This window comes from Myxocyprinus asiaticus, chromosome 12 (genome assembly GCF_019703515.2).
Source record: "Myxocyprinus asiaticus isolate MX2 ecotype Aquarium Trade chromosome 12, UBuf_Myxa_2, whole genome shotgun sequence".
In the NCBI taxonomy this organism is placed as follows: domain Eukaryota; kingdom Metazoa; phylum Chordata; class Actinopteri; order Cypriniformes; family Catostomidae; genus Myxocyprinus; species Myxocyprinus asiaticus.
In genome coordinates, this window is record NC_059355.1 from 27567401 (window position 1) to 27580771 (window position 13371).

Sequence of the window (13371 nt, forward strand, 5' to 3'; positions counted from 1 at the left end):
TTGAGGCTTAATTTCTTTGTGGTGTTTTGTTTTCAGCTTTTATTTGCTTTGCTAATTTGGTTGTGTTGTGCACCTCTTGGCCACTGTAGAAAACATGCATTTTTTTCAAAAATGGCTCATAGCGACTTGTGACTCATTTTGATAGAGCATGTCACATATTGTCGTATTTTGTCTACTGGTGCTTATTATCTACTGTTAATGTGTGCGTGAGGATTACTGCAGTATGGGTGTTCATATCTGGGTGTTTTTTGCTTTATATTGAATGATCCTACATTCCTCAGTTGCGGTTTTGGGAGGGCCGTGTGTGTGTCTGTGTACTATAAGTTCAAGGTTCCTGTCAGGGTGAGTGAATGTGTGTTGGGCGGATCGGGAAGCGTTAGACATGTCTCTCTATCGATGACTCAAATGTTTTTTGCCATGGTGGCTCTGAGGGAATCCCACTGTGTTTTGATGTGTATTGACCGAGTGGCTCTTGTGTCCACAGCTCTCCAGACTCAAACAGGAGCTGGCTCAGATGAGACAGGAGCTGCAGTACAAGGAAATGGGAGTGGAGACCCTTCAGGAGTGAGTCTTCCTCACACACAAACTCATAGGGCTCGAACCTTGTCTAGGGAACAGAATATCAATAATACTTGCCGGTAAATACTTGGGGCTCTTTTAGCAACCAAACAGAATACTCATGCAACCTCATAGCAATGCACTAAAAAAACCCTCAAAACACCTTAGCAATCGCATAACAACGCTCCTTTATTCACCCACAACACCCCTGCATTGTGCTTATGAGTTTTGCACCGTCAAGCACTAGCATTTTCTTCAGCATATGTAGAAATCTAGTATACATTTCTCAATGAATTTCTAATCCTCCCTGTCCCCATTTCTTTTTTGTGATTCATCACCACACCCCACTCTATCAAAAACTGTCATTATTTTTTTTATTTTTTTATTTTTTTTTCTCCAGCCTTACCATATGTTTCCTGTTTGTTCATGTTTCTGTTTGTCACAATTTGTGTTTGAATGCATCTCTTATTTAGTGGGGTATTTCTGTCAACATGAGTTTTCTTTTAACAAAAAAGCAAACAAAAAAATGTTCAAGTTAAAGTTACAACAGCACCCTCAAACTGTGTCTTTGGTTTTAAATGCACAGATGGATGCAGTATGTTACCAACAACAATATAATTTGATATTACAGAAAGCAGTACCGCTTTAACAATAATAAATCTCCAAACATGTTCTTACTTGGCATGATGTCATACATAGCTTTCATAAATAGCAGCAAAATACTTGGGAGTGAAAACTGCGCAAGTCAGCCTAAATTGGGTCACTGTGATTATGGCACCAACAGCCACATACCAGCCCACACTTTGTGTTTTCTGTCCATGACACAACATAGACCAATCACAATTCAGTATGTCAGTAGATGTAAGATGTAAGGACCAATCTGACTTCTGTATGCATCATTGTTGTCGGTTAGATTTTGATTTTTACATTCTAAACAGTTATACATTCCATTAATGTGAGTCAATAGGAGATTCTGAAACTTTAATCTTCATAATCTTATAATGTAAAAGATATATATATAAGTTTACAACAACAACAAAAGAAACTGAAAACAAACAGATAGCCCACTTGAAAATATCGACTGAACAAAGTTTGAATCTGTATGTTAGTGTCTAAGTGCAATTTAAGGCAGAGGTTCAATACTTAAAGATGCACTCAGTACTTTTCTCCTCATTAAAAGTGTTTTACACACAAAGAAATGAAGAGTAAGTTTGAAGTATATGTAAACAATAAAAGAAAAAGAGCACTAACGTGAGATGAAGACTATCAATAACCTTATAAATATGTTTTATTCTACATGAAGTGGGTCCACTCATGGGGGCTGCCATGTTGAGATCACATGACCAGCCGAATAGACTCCCTCTATCTCAGTAGCTGTCCTCTTATTTGACTCTTTCGTTCATAGATTAAATTCATTATGGCTGACTGTGAATAGTGAATTTCTACAATGGCATCGGTAACTGAAAACTGTTAACTTTGAAAGATGCTACATCCGTGCCATTAAGTGTCAGTAAAAGTCCAAAAAAGACATGCACTATATGGCCAAAAGTTTGTAGACACCATATGTGCTTGATGAACATTTGATTTCAAAACCTTAGGCATCAATTTCCCCCTTTGCTGTAATAACAGCTTCCACTCTTTTGGGAAGGCTTTCCACTATACTGTATGTAGTAACATGGCTGCAGGGATTTGCTCTCATTAAGACACAAGGCTATCAGTGAGGTCAGGAACTGATGTTGGTCGATGGGGCCTGACTTACAGTTGCTGTTCCAGTTCACCCCAAAAGTGATCAGTGGGGTTCAGGTCTAGGCTTTGTGCAGGCCAGTCAATTTCTTCCACACCAGACACAGTAAACCATTTCTTTATGGACCTCACTTTGTTCACAGGGGCATTGTCATGCTGGAACAGAAAAGGGCTATCCCCAAACAGTTGCCACAAATTTGGAAGCACACAAAGCCCAAGACATTACAAAAAGATTTGTCTTTACTGGATTTAATGGAGTAACCAAATTCATTAATTAGAAGAGGGTGTCCACAAACTTTTGGCCATATAGTGTACATACAAAATTACTGAGTGCACCTTTAAGGTTAGGGGTTTAGAAGAAATCAAGACAGTGCAGCCTTGCAAAAAAAGAGTTCTACACTAAGATAAAAAGTGGTCTTTATAGTGAGCGCAGGTAGCTAGTGCATTCAGAGCTAATTTCAGCCCTAATTTCACTATTAATCAATTCGTTGGAGCAGCAAACCAAACAGTTACCTGATACGAATCTCCAAAAATCCCAAATTAAAAACCTGCTTCTAAATGAAGGTCTGGCTAAACACTGTGGTCTTGTTTGCATTGTTTTCATACTATTTTTGAATTGAGTAGAATGAACAGAATGAATGGACATGAGCTGTTGGGATTGCTATTTGTTGGCTTTAGTGTTTGTGTAACATTTTGCGTCGATTTCATCAGTTGTTGTTTTTTAGAGTGATCTGGGAGTGAGTGTGTCTGGAAAAGGAGACTCCACCTCAGGAAGAGGATGCACCAGTTGACTGTGGGCTGCCAAGGCAGGAAGAGCTCAATAAGCAGAAAGAGTGAGAGTCTGGAGTAGAGTGAGAGAGAGGGAGGGGTGGGAAGAAACGAGGAGGGGGCAAAAAGTGCTTTAAAGCAGTTTGAAAAACACAGAATTATCTGGCAGCAAATTCCTCCCTGCTTCCTGCATCCCAGTGAGGGCCCTTATCTCTTAGATAGAACGAAACTCTACTTGCTCCCATAATAGCAGGATTAACTCTTTACTCAGTGCTCTTAAGAAAATGGGAGCTCCCTCTTACATAAGCAAGTGTCAGAGTCTGGGGCACTGTTGGGTTTTAAACCCAATCAGCTGGAAGCAGGAAAATTTTTTCTTCATGATACTAATTCCATCAAAGAAAGAAACTTTTCCTTTTAAGTGATGTCACATTTTTAAAGACCGCCATATTATGCAGATACCCGTTTAGGTTTGATGCAAAATGAGGCAAAGATGCTGTAAAAGATTGTTTGGCTTATTTAAATATCAAAATGGACGAGATGGTTTAATGCAGATGATTTTGACTCTAGACCAGCACTACTAAGCTTTGCGTTACTGTGGTGGTAAAATCCTCAGTACTCAAGGGGGTGATAGATTTACTGTCAAAAGTTTGTGCGATCAAACCGGATGTTATTATTCAGGTAAGTTGCTATAAATATATTGACTTTACCTTACTTGCTAAGTAATATTCTTTTCAAACTGTTGACCTGAAAGAGAAAATTCATCGTTGAAGCAGACAGTTCACACATTTGATATAGCGCCCCTTGTGGCAATACTGAGATTGCTTGCATTGTGTTACGAACTGCGGTCAGACTTTGGAAATCAATGGCACGTGTACTTGTTTAGAGTATATTTTGCACTGAATAGTTTAAAGGTGCACTCAGTAGTTTTTTCCTCATTAAAAAACTTTTACTTCTAAAGAAATGAAATGTTATTTTGAAATATATGTATAAAACGATGAGCACTCACATGAGATGAAGACTCTGGTTATATCAATAAACTTACAAAAGCTGTGTTATTCTACTTTATCAGTAATAGCCCTGTTATTGGACACTTTCAGTCTTGGATTAAATTAATCATGGCTAACTGTGAATAGTGAGTTTCTACAATGGCATCTGTAACTGAAAACCATTTATTTTGACTGATGCGGCAACCATCACTGTCCAAGGTGACACAAACAAAAAAGTCACTGAGTGCACCTTTAAAGCAATTAAATGATACAATTCATTTAATTTAATTTAATTCTATTTAATTGTATTTTTTTTTTTTTTACTAAATGTGTGCCTTCACTGCAAATGTACCAAACAATTTTGGTAGGAACATACATTGGTGAAATTTCCTAACCTTAAAATAGTTGTAATTGTGCCACATTTTTGCAAATTTCACCCCAAATCAAATTGTGCATGAACATCATGACCTTTATAACCAAAGTCTTTCTAAAACACTTTCAAGGAGGAAAAAAATAAAGTATAGGCTACAATTAATATTCATGCTTGGGCGCGGGTTAATATTATATATATCGCAAAATGGACTGACAGATTTTTTTTCCGGGTTTATGAAGCCATCTGGGTTTGTAGGTTGGGATAGCAACAGGTTAAAGGATGGTGGCCTAAAGTCATCATTGGGGTGGGTAAAAATGCAGAGCACAGATGGAGAAAAAGCTGTTCAAGTATCTCTCATGCGCTCATTTACAGATGCTCTACACAGAAATGCCTGTTTTGTTAAAGAGACAGTACCGGTTTTGGTACGGGTATGTAAATACTTGTAAATAGTACAAATTATGCAATTAAACAATAAACATGTAACAAAAAATAATATATGAAACATAATGTTATTAATTCATTAAATACATGGAATTGTTAATTAAAAAGGCAAAATGTGACCAAAATGATGAAAAACTATTAAATAAAATATAATTATTAAAATTAGTAGTTTCATTATGTACATAGTTACAATGTTCCCTGTATTAGCTGGAAAATAGTTTATTTCAACTGAAATAAACCCATAACTGAAATATACCCATATGAATCGATATCCAATCGAGAGCTTGTGAATCGGAATCATATCGGGAAATCTGTGTCAATACCCATCCTTAGTCATCTTGCAGAGTTTGTAATCCTAATCCCAAAATTTTCAGTTTCATTAAACGGTGCTTTTTAAATTATAAAAACCATCAGACTGTCTTAGCTCTGACCTCAGTGTAGGTATTCCACAGTAAAAGTGTTTAGTTTCTCTCTCTCTCTCTGTTTCTCTATCACTTCTTCCCCCTCAATCTGGCTTTTTTTTGTTTTAAAACTAGCAGCCACCATGTCTGTTCAGTGTCACCAGCCAGTAGTGCACTGAAGTATTGGGTGTTAGGTGGAGTGCGTAGACATCCGTAGTAGCCTGGCAGGCTCAGGCCCTGGACAGCCTGGGCTGTGAAGGTTGGGGCTGAAGGTTGGAGGTTTGAAGGGGGAAACAAAGCCCTGCTTGTGTAGTGAGGAGGAGAGGAAGAGGTGGGGCAGGCAAGCTGACTGTACCTGCTGTTGGAGGAGGTTAGCCTGCAGGAAGTGGCCTATGGCAAGAGCTCAGGCACCAAGCCAGAGATATTCTAATGTAAAAGACATGCTTTACATGGCCTCTCTCTATTTCTACAACTTAATATGTATTTCTTGTGTTATTTTGTCATGACCAGTATCTATTGTATTAAAGCTTAACAATATAACAGTTTTGCTATATACAGTTCAGTAGTATATGTATACACATACAGGGGTACATGTGCCCCAGATTTTGCTTTTGTTTTGTTAAATGTATAATACAGAAAGTATTACTTAATATATTAGGGCTGTCAAAAGGTTAAAGTAATTAAACACAATTAATCTAATCTAATCAATAGTACTACTTTTTTGAGTGAATTGTCCCTTTAACACAGCAGTGTTTCCCCTATATGCATTATGCAGTGGCACTGTGCCACTGCTGGGATTTCACATGGTTAATTTAACATTCTTGATGCAACATAACACTTGCCAGCCCCAGTCAGCTGTATGTTTTGGAGAGCATTTTGGTCGCTTCAGAAGCTGAATGAAACAGTGCTACACGGGTCAATTATCAACACAGCTTAATCATAGCAGCATGAGGGCAGAGCAGGTGCAGTAATTCACAGACTGGTCTCAACCAATCAACAGACTATTTTAAATGCACTTGTGAACCAATGAGATTTGCAGCGGGGATCACGAAACCCATTTGAATGTGGTACAGAATTGTCTGTTGCAATTGTCTTATGTCTCTTATGTGATGAAACTAGTTTAAAACATACAGCCCCCGCATTCTAAACGGCACTGACAAAGAAAACAGGAGAAAACAAATTAGAAGGCTTTTCAATTCTCAGATCACAACTCTTTCAAATCTTTACCATGGATTTATTGTAGTAACTTTAAATGTACTGTATTACCTATGGTAGTCTAAATGTATTTAGACTGCTGTTTTTTCATTACAGAAATGTCATAGTTCTTTATATAGAAGTCATAGTTACTAACCATGGTAGTGAGAAGCCATGCATGGTTTTACCTATAGTTACCATGAACTATTACAGATGTCACTGTTAAAACTATGGATACTATGAAAGAACTGTGGTGCATTTTCATAATTATGGACCAAGCTATCAGTGTAAAATCTGTACTCTTGTAATGCTCTCTGATTGGAGGAAAATGTAAATGGTTTTGTTTGCCTTCAGAAATTCCAAGGATGACTGTAGTTTAATCAGTAGAAGCCTGATGAAAGGAATCTGTAAAGAAGACCCAACTTATTCACACTGTCAGAATATTTCAGTTTAGCCATATAAAATGTAGGTGTTAATTTTTTCCACACTGTTGTTAATATCATAATTTTCATCTGCATCCCAACCTCAAACTCAGTGCTGTACTGTCAAATGTGCATTTCAATGCACATGACATGTAATATTATTTGCATGGATGCTACCAAAGCAGGTGCTGGTGCCACACTTTCAACGGGCCCTTTGAGGGCACAAATAAACCCTGATGTGGCCCAGGCTGAAATTGAGCTTGACACCTCTGTTTTAATCTATTCTTTGACCAACATGCGTTAATACGGGTCCAGCGTTGTGGGCTTGTGGACACGCGCACAACAGCACCGCTGCTGAAAAAAATCCTAGTGGAAAACACTGCACAGTCCAGTATAATACGAGTTACACATCCAGTATTATGTGGGTTAAAAGGAAAACATTTCAGGTCTGGTGTCGATGAAGGGGTACTAGGGGTGTGGGGGTACCTAATACAAAACCTGTTATGAAACACTGCAATAGTATATTGACAAAAGAGTTGTTTACATTGGTTTGCTGTGCATATTGATGTCAGGTAGGCCAACCTGAGGCATTTAGAGACATTATTAAAATTTTAAGTATTAGTTCTGCATGTTTCTGTTTCTAGAATGGCATCCTGTGTCTATGCCTAACATTTCAGGCATTACACTCTGGAGGAGATATATCCCACAGGCCACAGCGCTTTGGTGCTTTAGAAGGCAGACATTGCCTGATTGGAGAGTTTTAGTGTGAAGCTCTCCAGTTTCACTTGCCTAATTATTATGCCTTGGAGACCAGAAGCTGGTTTAAGTTAAAACAATATTATTCCAACATGGCTAAATAGTTAACCAGTCTGTAAGCCAGGTCAGTGAGGCACGTTTTAATAAATCTAAGTTCACAACTAGCTCTGCCATCTCTCACAGTTTCCCTTTAAGAGCAATAGTGAGATTTTGAGTAATCAGAATATTTTCTTTTGAATGTTTTCACACAATATTGTATGACTCAAATGGTGGTTTGTTAGCTACTTTGCATGAAGCGGTGATGCTGACATAGCTCTGGTAGTGTAACACCCTGTTTGGCATAAATAAGCCCTGATGTCATTGCTAATTTAATTCTTTATAATTAGTTGAGCGACATGGGTATGGGAAGATTCTTCAAACTATATTTAGGTGTTTGTAAACATACGCATCCAGGCACAGTTGGTGCATGGCCATGTCGAATGTTAAATGTAATGCAATGTCTTTGGGAAACCTGGTTTTCTCAATTCAGTCTACATTAAAGGAATGTTCTGGGTTCAATACAAGTTAAGCTAAATCGACAGTATTTGTGGCATAATGCTGATTACCACATAAATTAATTTCGACTCGTCCCTCCTTTTCTTCAAAAAAAAAAAAAAAAAAAAAAAAGCAAAAATGGAGGTTACACTTAGGCACTTACAATGAAAAATTAATGTGGCCAATGTTTGGAGGGTTTAAAAACAGAAATGTGAAGCTTGTAATTTTATAAAAGCACTTACATTAATTATTTTGTTAAAACTTGTGTATTATTTAAGCTGTTAAAGTTGTTTAAATCATCATTTGTACAGTCATTTTAGAGTTTTAGGGTTTGTTGACATTACATTGTCATGGCAAAGATGTAAAACTGGCTATACTTTACACAGAAAAGGTTAGTAAGTGAATTTATCACACTAAAATCATGTTAACATGCATATTGTTTACATCTTGTGGCTTTGCTTTTGAAATTGAGTATTTTAACATTCAAAATTTGGCCTCATTCACTTCCATTGTGTGTCTCACTGGAACCCTGATTTTTGCTTTTTTTAAAGAAAAGGAGGGGAAAGTCCAAATAAATTATATTATGCTACAAATGCTGTCGATTGAGTTTAACTTGTATTTAACCCGGAATATGTGTTGCATATACAGTACAGCAAAAAATTATATTTAAAGGAATAGTTCATCCAAAAATCATCATTTTTCTAACCCTCAGGTCATCCCAGATGTGTATGACTTTCTTCCACAGAACACAAACAAAGATTTTTAGAAGAATATTTCATCTCTGTAGGTCCTCACAATGTAAGTGAATGGTGACCAGAACTTTGAAGATCTAAAAGCACAGAAAGGCAGAATAAAAGTAATCCATATGAATCCAATGATTAAATCTATACCATCAGAAGTGATATAATAGATGTGGGTGAGAAACAGATCACTGTTTAAGTCCTTTTTACTATAAATCTCCACTTTCACTTACACATTCTTCTTTTGTTTTTTTGGCAATTCGCGTTCTTCGTGCATATCGCCAACTACTGGTAGGGGCTGGAGATCTATAGTAAACAAGGACATAAATATTATCTGTTTCTCACCCACATCTATCATATCGCTTCAGAAGACATGGATTTAACCACTGGAGTCTTATGGATTACTTTTATGCTGCCTTTATGTGATTTTTGGAGCTTCAAAGTACTGGCCACTATAAACTTGCATTGTAAGGACTTACAGAGCCGAGATATTCTTCAAAAAATATTTATTTGTGTTCTGCGGAAGAAGGAAAGTCATACACATCTGGGATGGCCTGAGGGTTAGTAAATGATGAGAGAATTGTAATTTTTGGGTGATCTTTCCCTTTAAGAGGGAATTATGCCCAATTATTATTATTATTATTATTATTTTTTTTTTTACTTAATATGATGTTTCTCCAGTATATTATGTGTCTCTGTTTGTGCAAAAGAAACATGTTTGTTTGTATTTTCTATTCAGTTCTATTCCTAGCACCACAATAACAATCAGTGTCTGAAAAATAACACCAGTGTTCGTGGCTGATGATTTAACCTTGTGTTGTGTATGTTGTGTTGATCAGAATTGACCGCAAGATGTCCAGCAGTCAGACCAACTATAAATTAGATGAAGCCCAGGCCATCTTCAGCGAGCTCCGCAGCATTAAGAAGGCCATCAGTACAGGCGAAAAGGAGAGGCAGGACCTCATCCAGGTCAGCTACACCCAATTCATATGTTTTTCTCTTTTTTTTTTTTCTTCTTAAAAAGAGAAACTGTAGTTTTGTATTGGGTAGTTAACTTTTCTTTGTAAATATTTAGTGCTTTCACTCATTTGTAAATCACTGTAAATCAAACTCTTATTTCAAAAGAGCAAGGGATATCCTTATTTCAATTAGGTGTCCCCCTTTCATATATTAGTCATTTCAATGCCTTCAGCTTCCCTTCAAATGTCGAATGATTGAGGTGCTGCCATCTTGTGGTCAAAAGTAAACTCAAAAGAGAACTGCTTTTGTTATGGAGATAACCAAGTTTAATTGTTTTTTTTGTTGCTTCTTATGTTGTGCATTTACCGCAGAGCCTGGCCAAGCTGACGTTGAACTTCTGTGACTCCATTAATGAGGTGGCCAACACTGCAGAAACCCTGGGTGACTCCTGTAGTGTGCAACAATACACAGACACTGGCTGTCAGACTGATCTGATGGGAGAGGTTTGCCAGCATTCTTCTATGTCCTATAAGCAAATTCTGTGTAATTCCATCACTAAGGTTTACATAATTTTCTTTTGTGTCATCGCAGAGATACGTCTTACAGATATTTAATCATAATCGTCTATACTCGATAATGTATGATAGTTATTTCTCTCTTACAGTTTGGTACCCAGGAGCCATCACTGTTAGCAGACAGAGTCAAACTCAGTTGGCAGTATGAAGAGGCTAAGAAAAAGTAAGTACATTCACAAAAAATGGATTGTATCCATATTTAAGACAAAAGACAGTAATATAGCAGTAGTAAAATAGTAATGGAAGAAAATAAGTGGTGCTTGCTGGTACAAAACATGCCTCCACAATACTAGTTAATACTAATACTAATACAAGTTCTGGCCCAGGTTAAACGAGACCACCCCACACCTGTATTCTGTACTGGTCCTTATATACTGTATGTATGAGGCCCCTTTTCAATTCAGGTCTATGGGATATTTTCCCCCACCCATTTTCATCTGCAGTATCAAAATCTGATAATTTAGCAAACCTTTGCATGCACCACTAATAAGTAATATAATACGTTTTTTCTAATAATGATTTTATGGATTACTTCTTATAATGGGAAAGTAAAGTATAATTGGTTAAAGGCAACTGATTGTTATTAAACTATATGATTTTAAGGATATTTTGACAACAGAAGTTGACAAAGTGAAATTTATATTCAGCCCTGCTGTGCTTCCTGAGACTTGTGGTTGAATTTACCTTGTAATAACTTGTATTAAAAGTAGTTGGAGTGGTGCATTAATGTGGCCTACATTGCATTTGGAAGCTCCTCTGTATTTTTAGGAGGTACAGTATGGCTGCTGTGGCAGTTGGCTCCTGTGTTATAACTCCATGCAGACCTCTTTACAAGATGCACGTTTCCATGGCGATAGAGCTAGCCACAAAGCACCAGCAATGACATCAGAGAGAGAGAGAGAGGAGAAACCTGTGGAGACTTGCATGCTCTCTGACTGAGTCATGATGTCTGAACTCTGAAACTCATAAACACAGATATTTCACCTAAAACATAAAGCTGCAGTGTCTGTTATTGCATTCATGTTTTATGGCAGCCTTTTGAACACAACACACATACACAAACAATATTACATGCCGAGCACACGATTTTTCTTTTTATTCGATAATCTTATTTATTCTTTTTATAGCATTTCAGTTTTTAAATGAAGGGTTGCACCCAGTTTGTGTCCCTAAATAGCACCTTATTTTTCTTTACTGTATTAAAAATGGAATTTAGTTTTTTCCTTCAATATTTGTCATGGAAAAGTCAGTGAAATTTCTACAGTAAATATACATTAATTCTTTATTCTAGATCAGTTCTCTGCTCTAAAATAATTAATCAGCTAGAGATACAGTACCTTTTGTATAGAGCGGTGTTAAAAATTAACTTTTCCATAAAGGGGCAATAATCGCCCCCTGGATTTAATTTCAGGGGCATTTTTTATGTTTATGAGGGCATTTTTTTCTAAACATATCAAAAATATTCTGTGACATTCATTCAGACACTTCAATTTAATAAATTTATTTCATTCATACATAAGTTTTCAATCTGAATAAGTACATAGGGAATACATATTAGGCTAAATCAACAGCAAATCATATCTTATGTGACAATGTGTACACCGGCGGCCAAAAGTTTGGAATAATGTACAGATTTTGCTGTTTCGGAAGGAAATTGGTACTTTAGTTCACCAAAGTGCCATTCAACTGATCACAAAGTATAGTCAGGACATTTCTGATGTAAAAAACAGCACAATCGCTATTTGAAAAAAGTCATTTTTGATCAAATCTAGACAGGCCCCATTTCCAGCAGCCATCACTCCAACACCTTATCCTTGAGTAATCATATGAGTAATCATTCTAAATTGCTAATTTGGTACTAGAAAATCACTTGCCATTATATCAAGCACAGCTGAAAGCTATTTGGTTCGTTAAATGAAGCTTAACATTGTCTTTGTGTTTGTTTTTGAGTTGCCACAGTATGCAATAGACTGGGTTGTCTTAAGGTCAATATTAGGTCAAAAATGGCAAAAAAGAAACAGCTTTCTCTAGAAACTCGTCAGTCAGTCATTGTTTTGAGGAATGAAGGCTATACAATGCTTAACATTGCCCAAAAACCTGAAGATTTCATACAAAGGTGTACACTACAGTCTTCAAAGACAAAGGACAACTGGCTCTAACAAGGACAGAAAGAGATGAGGAAGGCCCAGTTATAACTAAACAAGAGGAAAAGTACATCTCTAGTTTGAGAAATAGACGCCTCACATGTCCTCAGCTGACAGCTTCATTGAATTCTACCCGCTCAACACCAGTTTCATGTACAACAGTAAAGAGAAGACTCAGGTGCAGGCCTTATAGGAAGAATTGCAAAGAAAAAGCCACTTTTGAAACAGAAAAACATTAAGAAAATGTTAGAGTGGGCAAAGAAACACAGACATTGGACAACAAATAATTGGAAAAGAGTGTTATGGATCTTAACCCCATTGAGCTTTTTTGTGATCAGATAGACTGTAAGGTGCGTGAAAAGTGCCGGACAAGACAGCCACATCTATGACAAGTGCTTCAGGAAACGTGGAGTAAAATGTCACCTGAGTATCTGGACAAACTGACAGCTAGAATGCCAAGGATCTGCAAAGCTGTCATTACTGCACTAGGAGGATTTTTTGATGAGAACTCTTTGAAGTAGTTTAAGAAGTTCTGAACATTTTCTTCAAATTGTAATAGTAATTTTTGACGTTATTAATGTCCTGACCATACATTGTGATCAGTTGAATGTCACTTTGGTGAATAAAAGTACCAATTTCTTTCCATAAGAGCAAAATCTGTACATTATTCCAAACTTTTGGTCGCCAGTGTATAACTAGGCTTAAGAGTAGGATATTAAGTATTATTTGAGATATTATAATTTAAACAAAACAGAAACCTGGGGCATTTTTGTCAC

The 13371-nt window shown here is 36.9% G+C and overlaps 1 protein-coding gene across 2 annotated transcripts in view; it reads left to right on the forward strand.

The window, feature by feature from the left end:
* LOC127449393 (protein WWC3-like) overlaps nt 1–13371 on the forward strand; it is a 103125-nt gene that overhangs the window by 61366 nt on the left and 28388 nt on the right. For both annotated transcript variants that reach the window (XM_051712783.1, XM_051712784.1), the window contains exons 5-8: nt 485–564; nt 9756–9885; nt 10248–10379; nt 10541–10614. In XM_051712783.1, coding sequence (XP_051568743.1) covers nt 485–564; nt 9756–9885; nt 10248–10379; nt 10541–10614 — 416 coding nt within the window. The remainder of the gene's footprint in view (nt 1–484; nt 565–9755; nt 9886–10247; nt 10380–10540; nt 10615–13371) is intronic.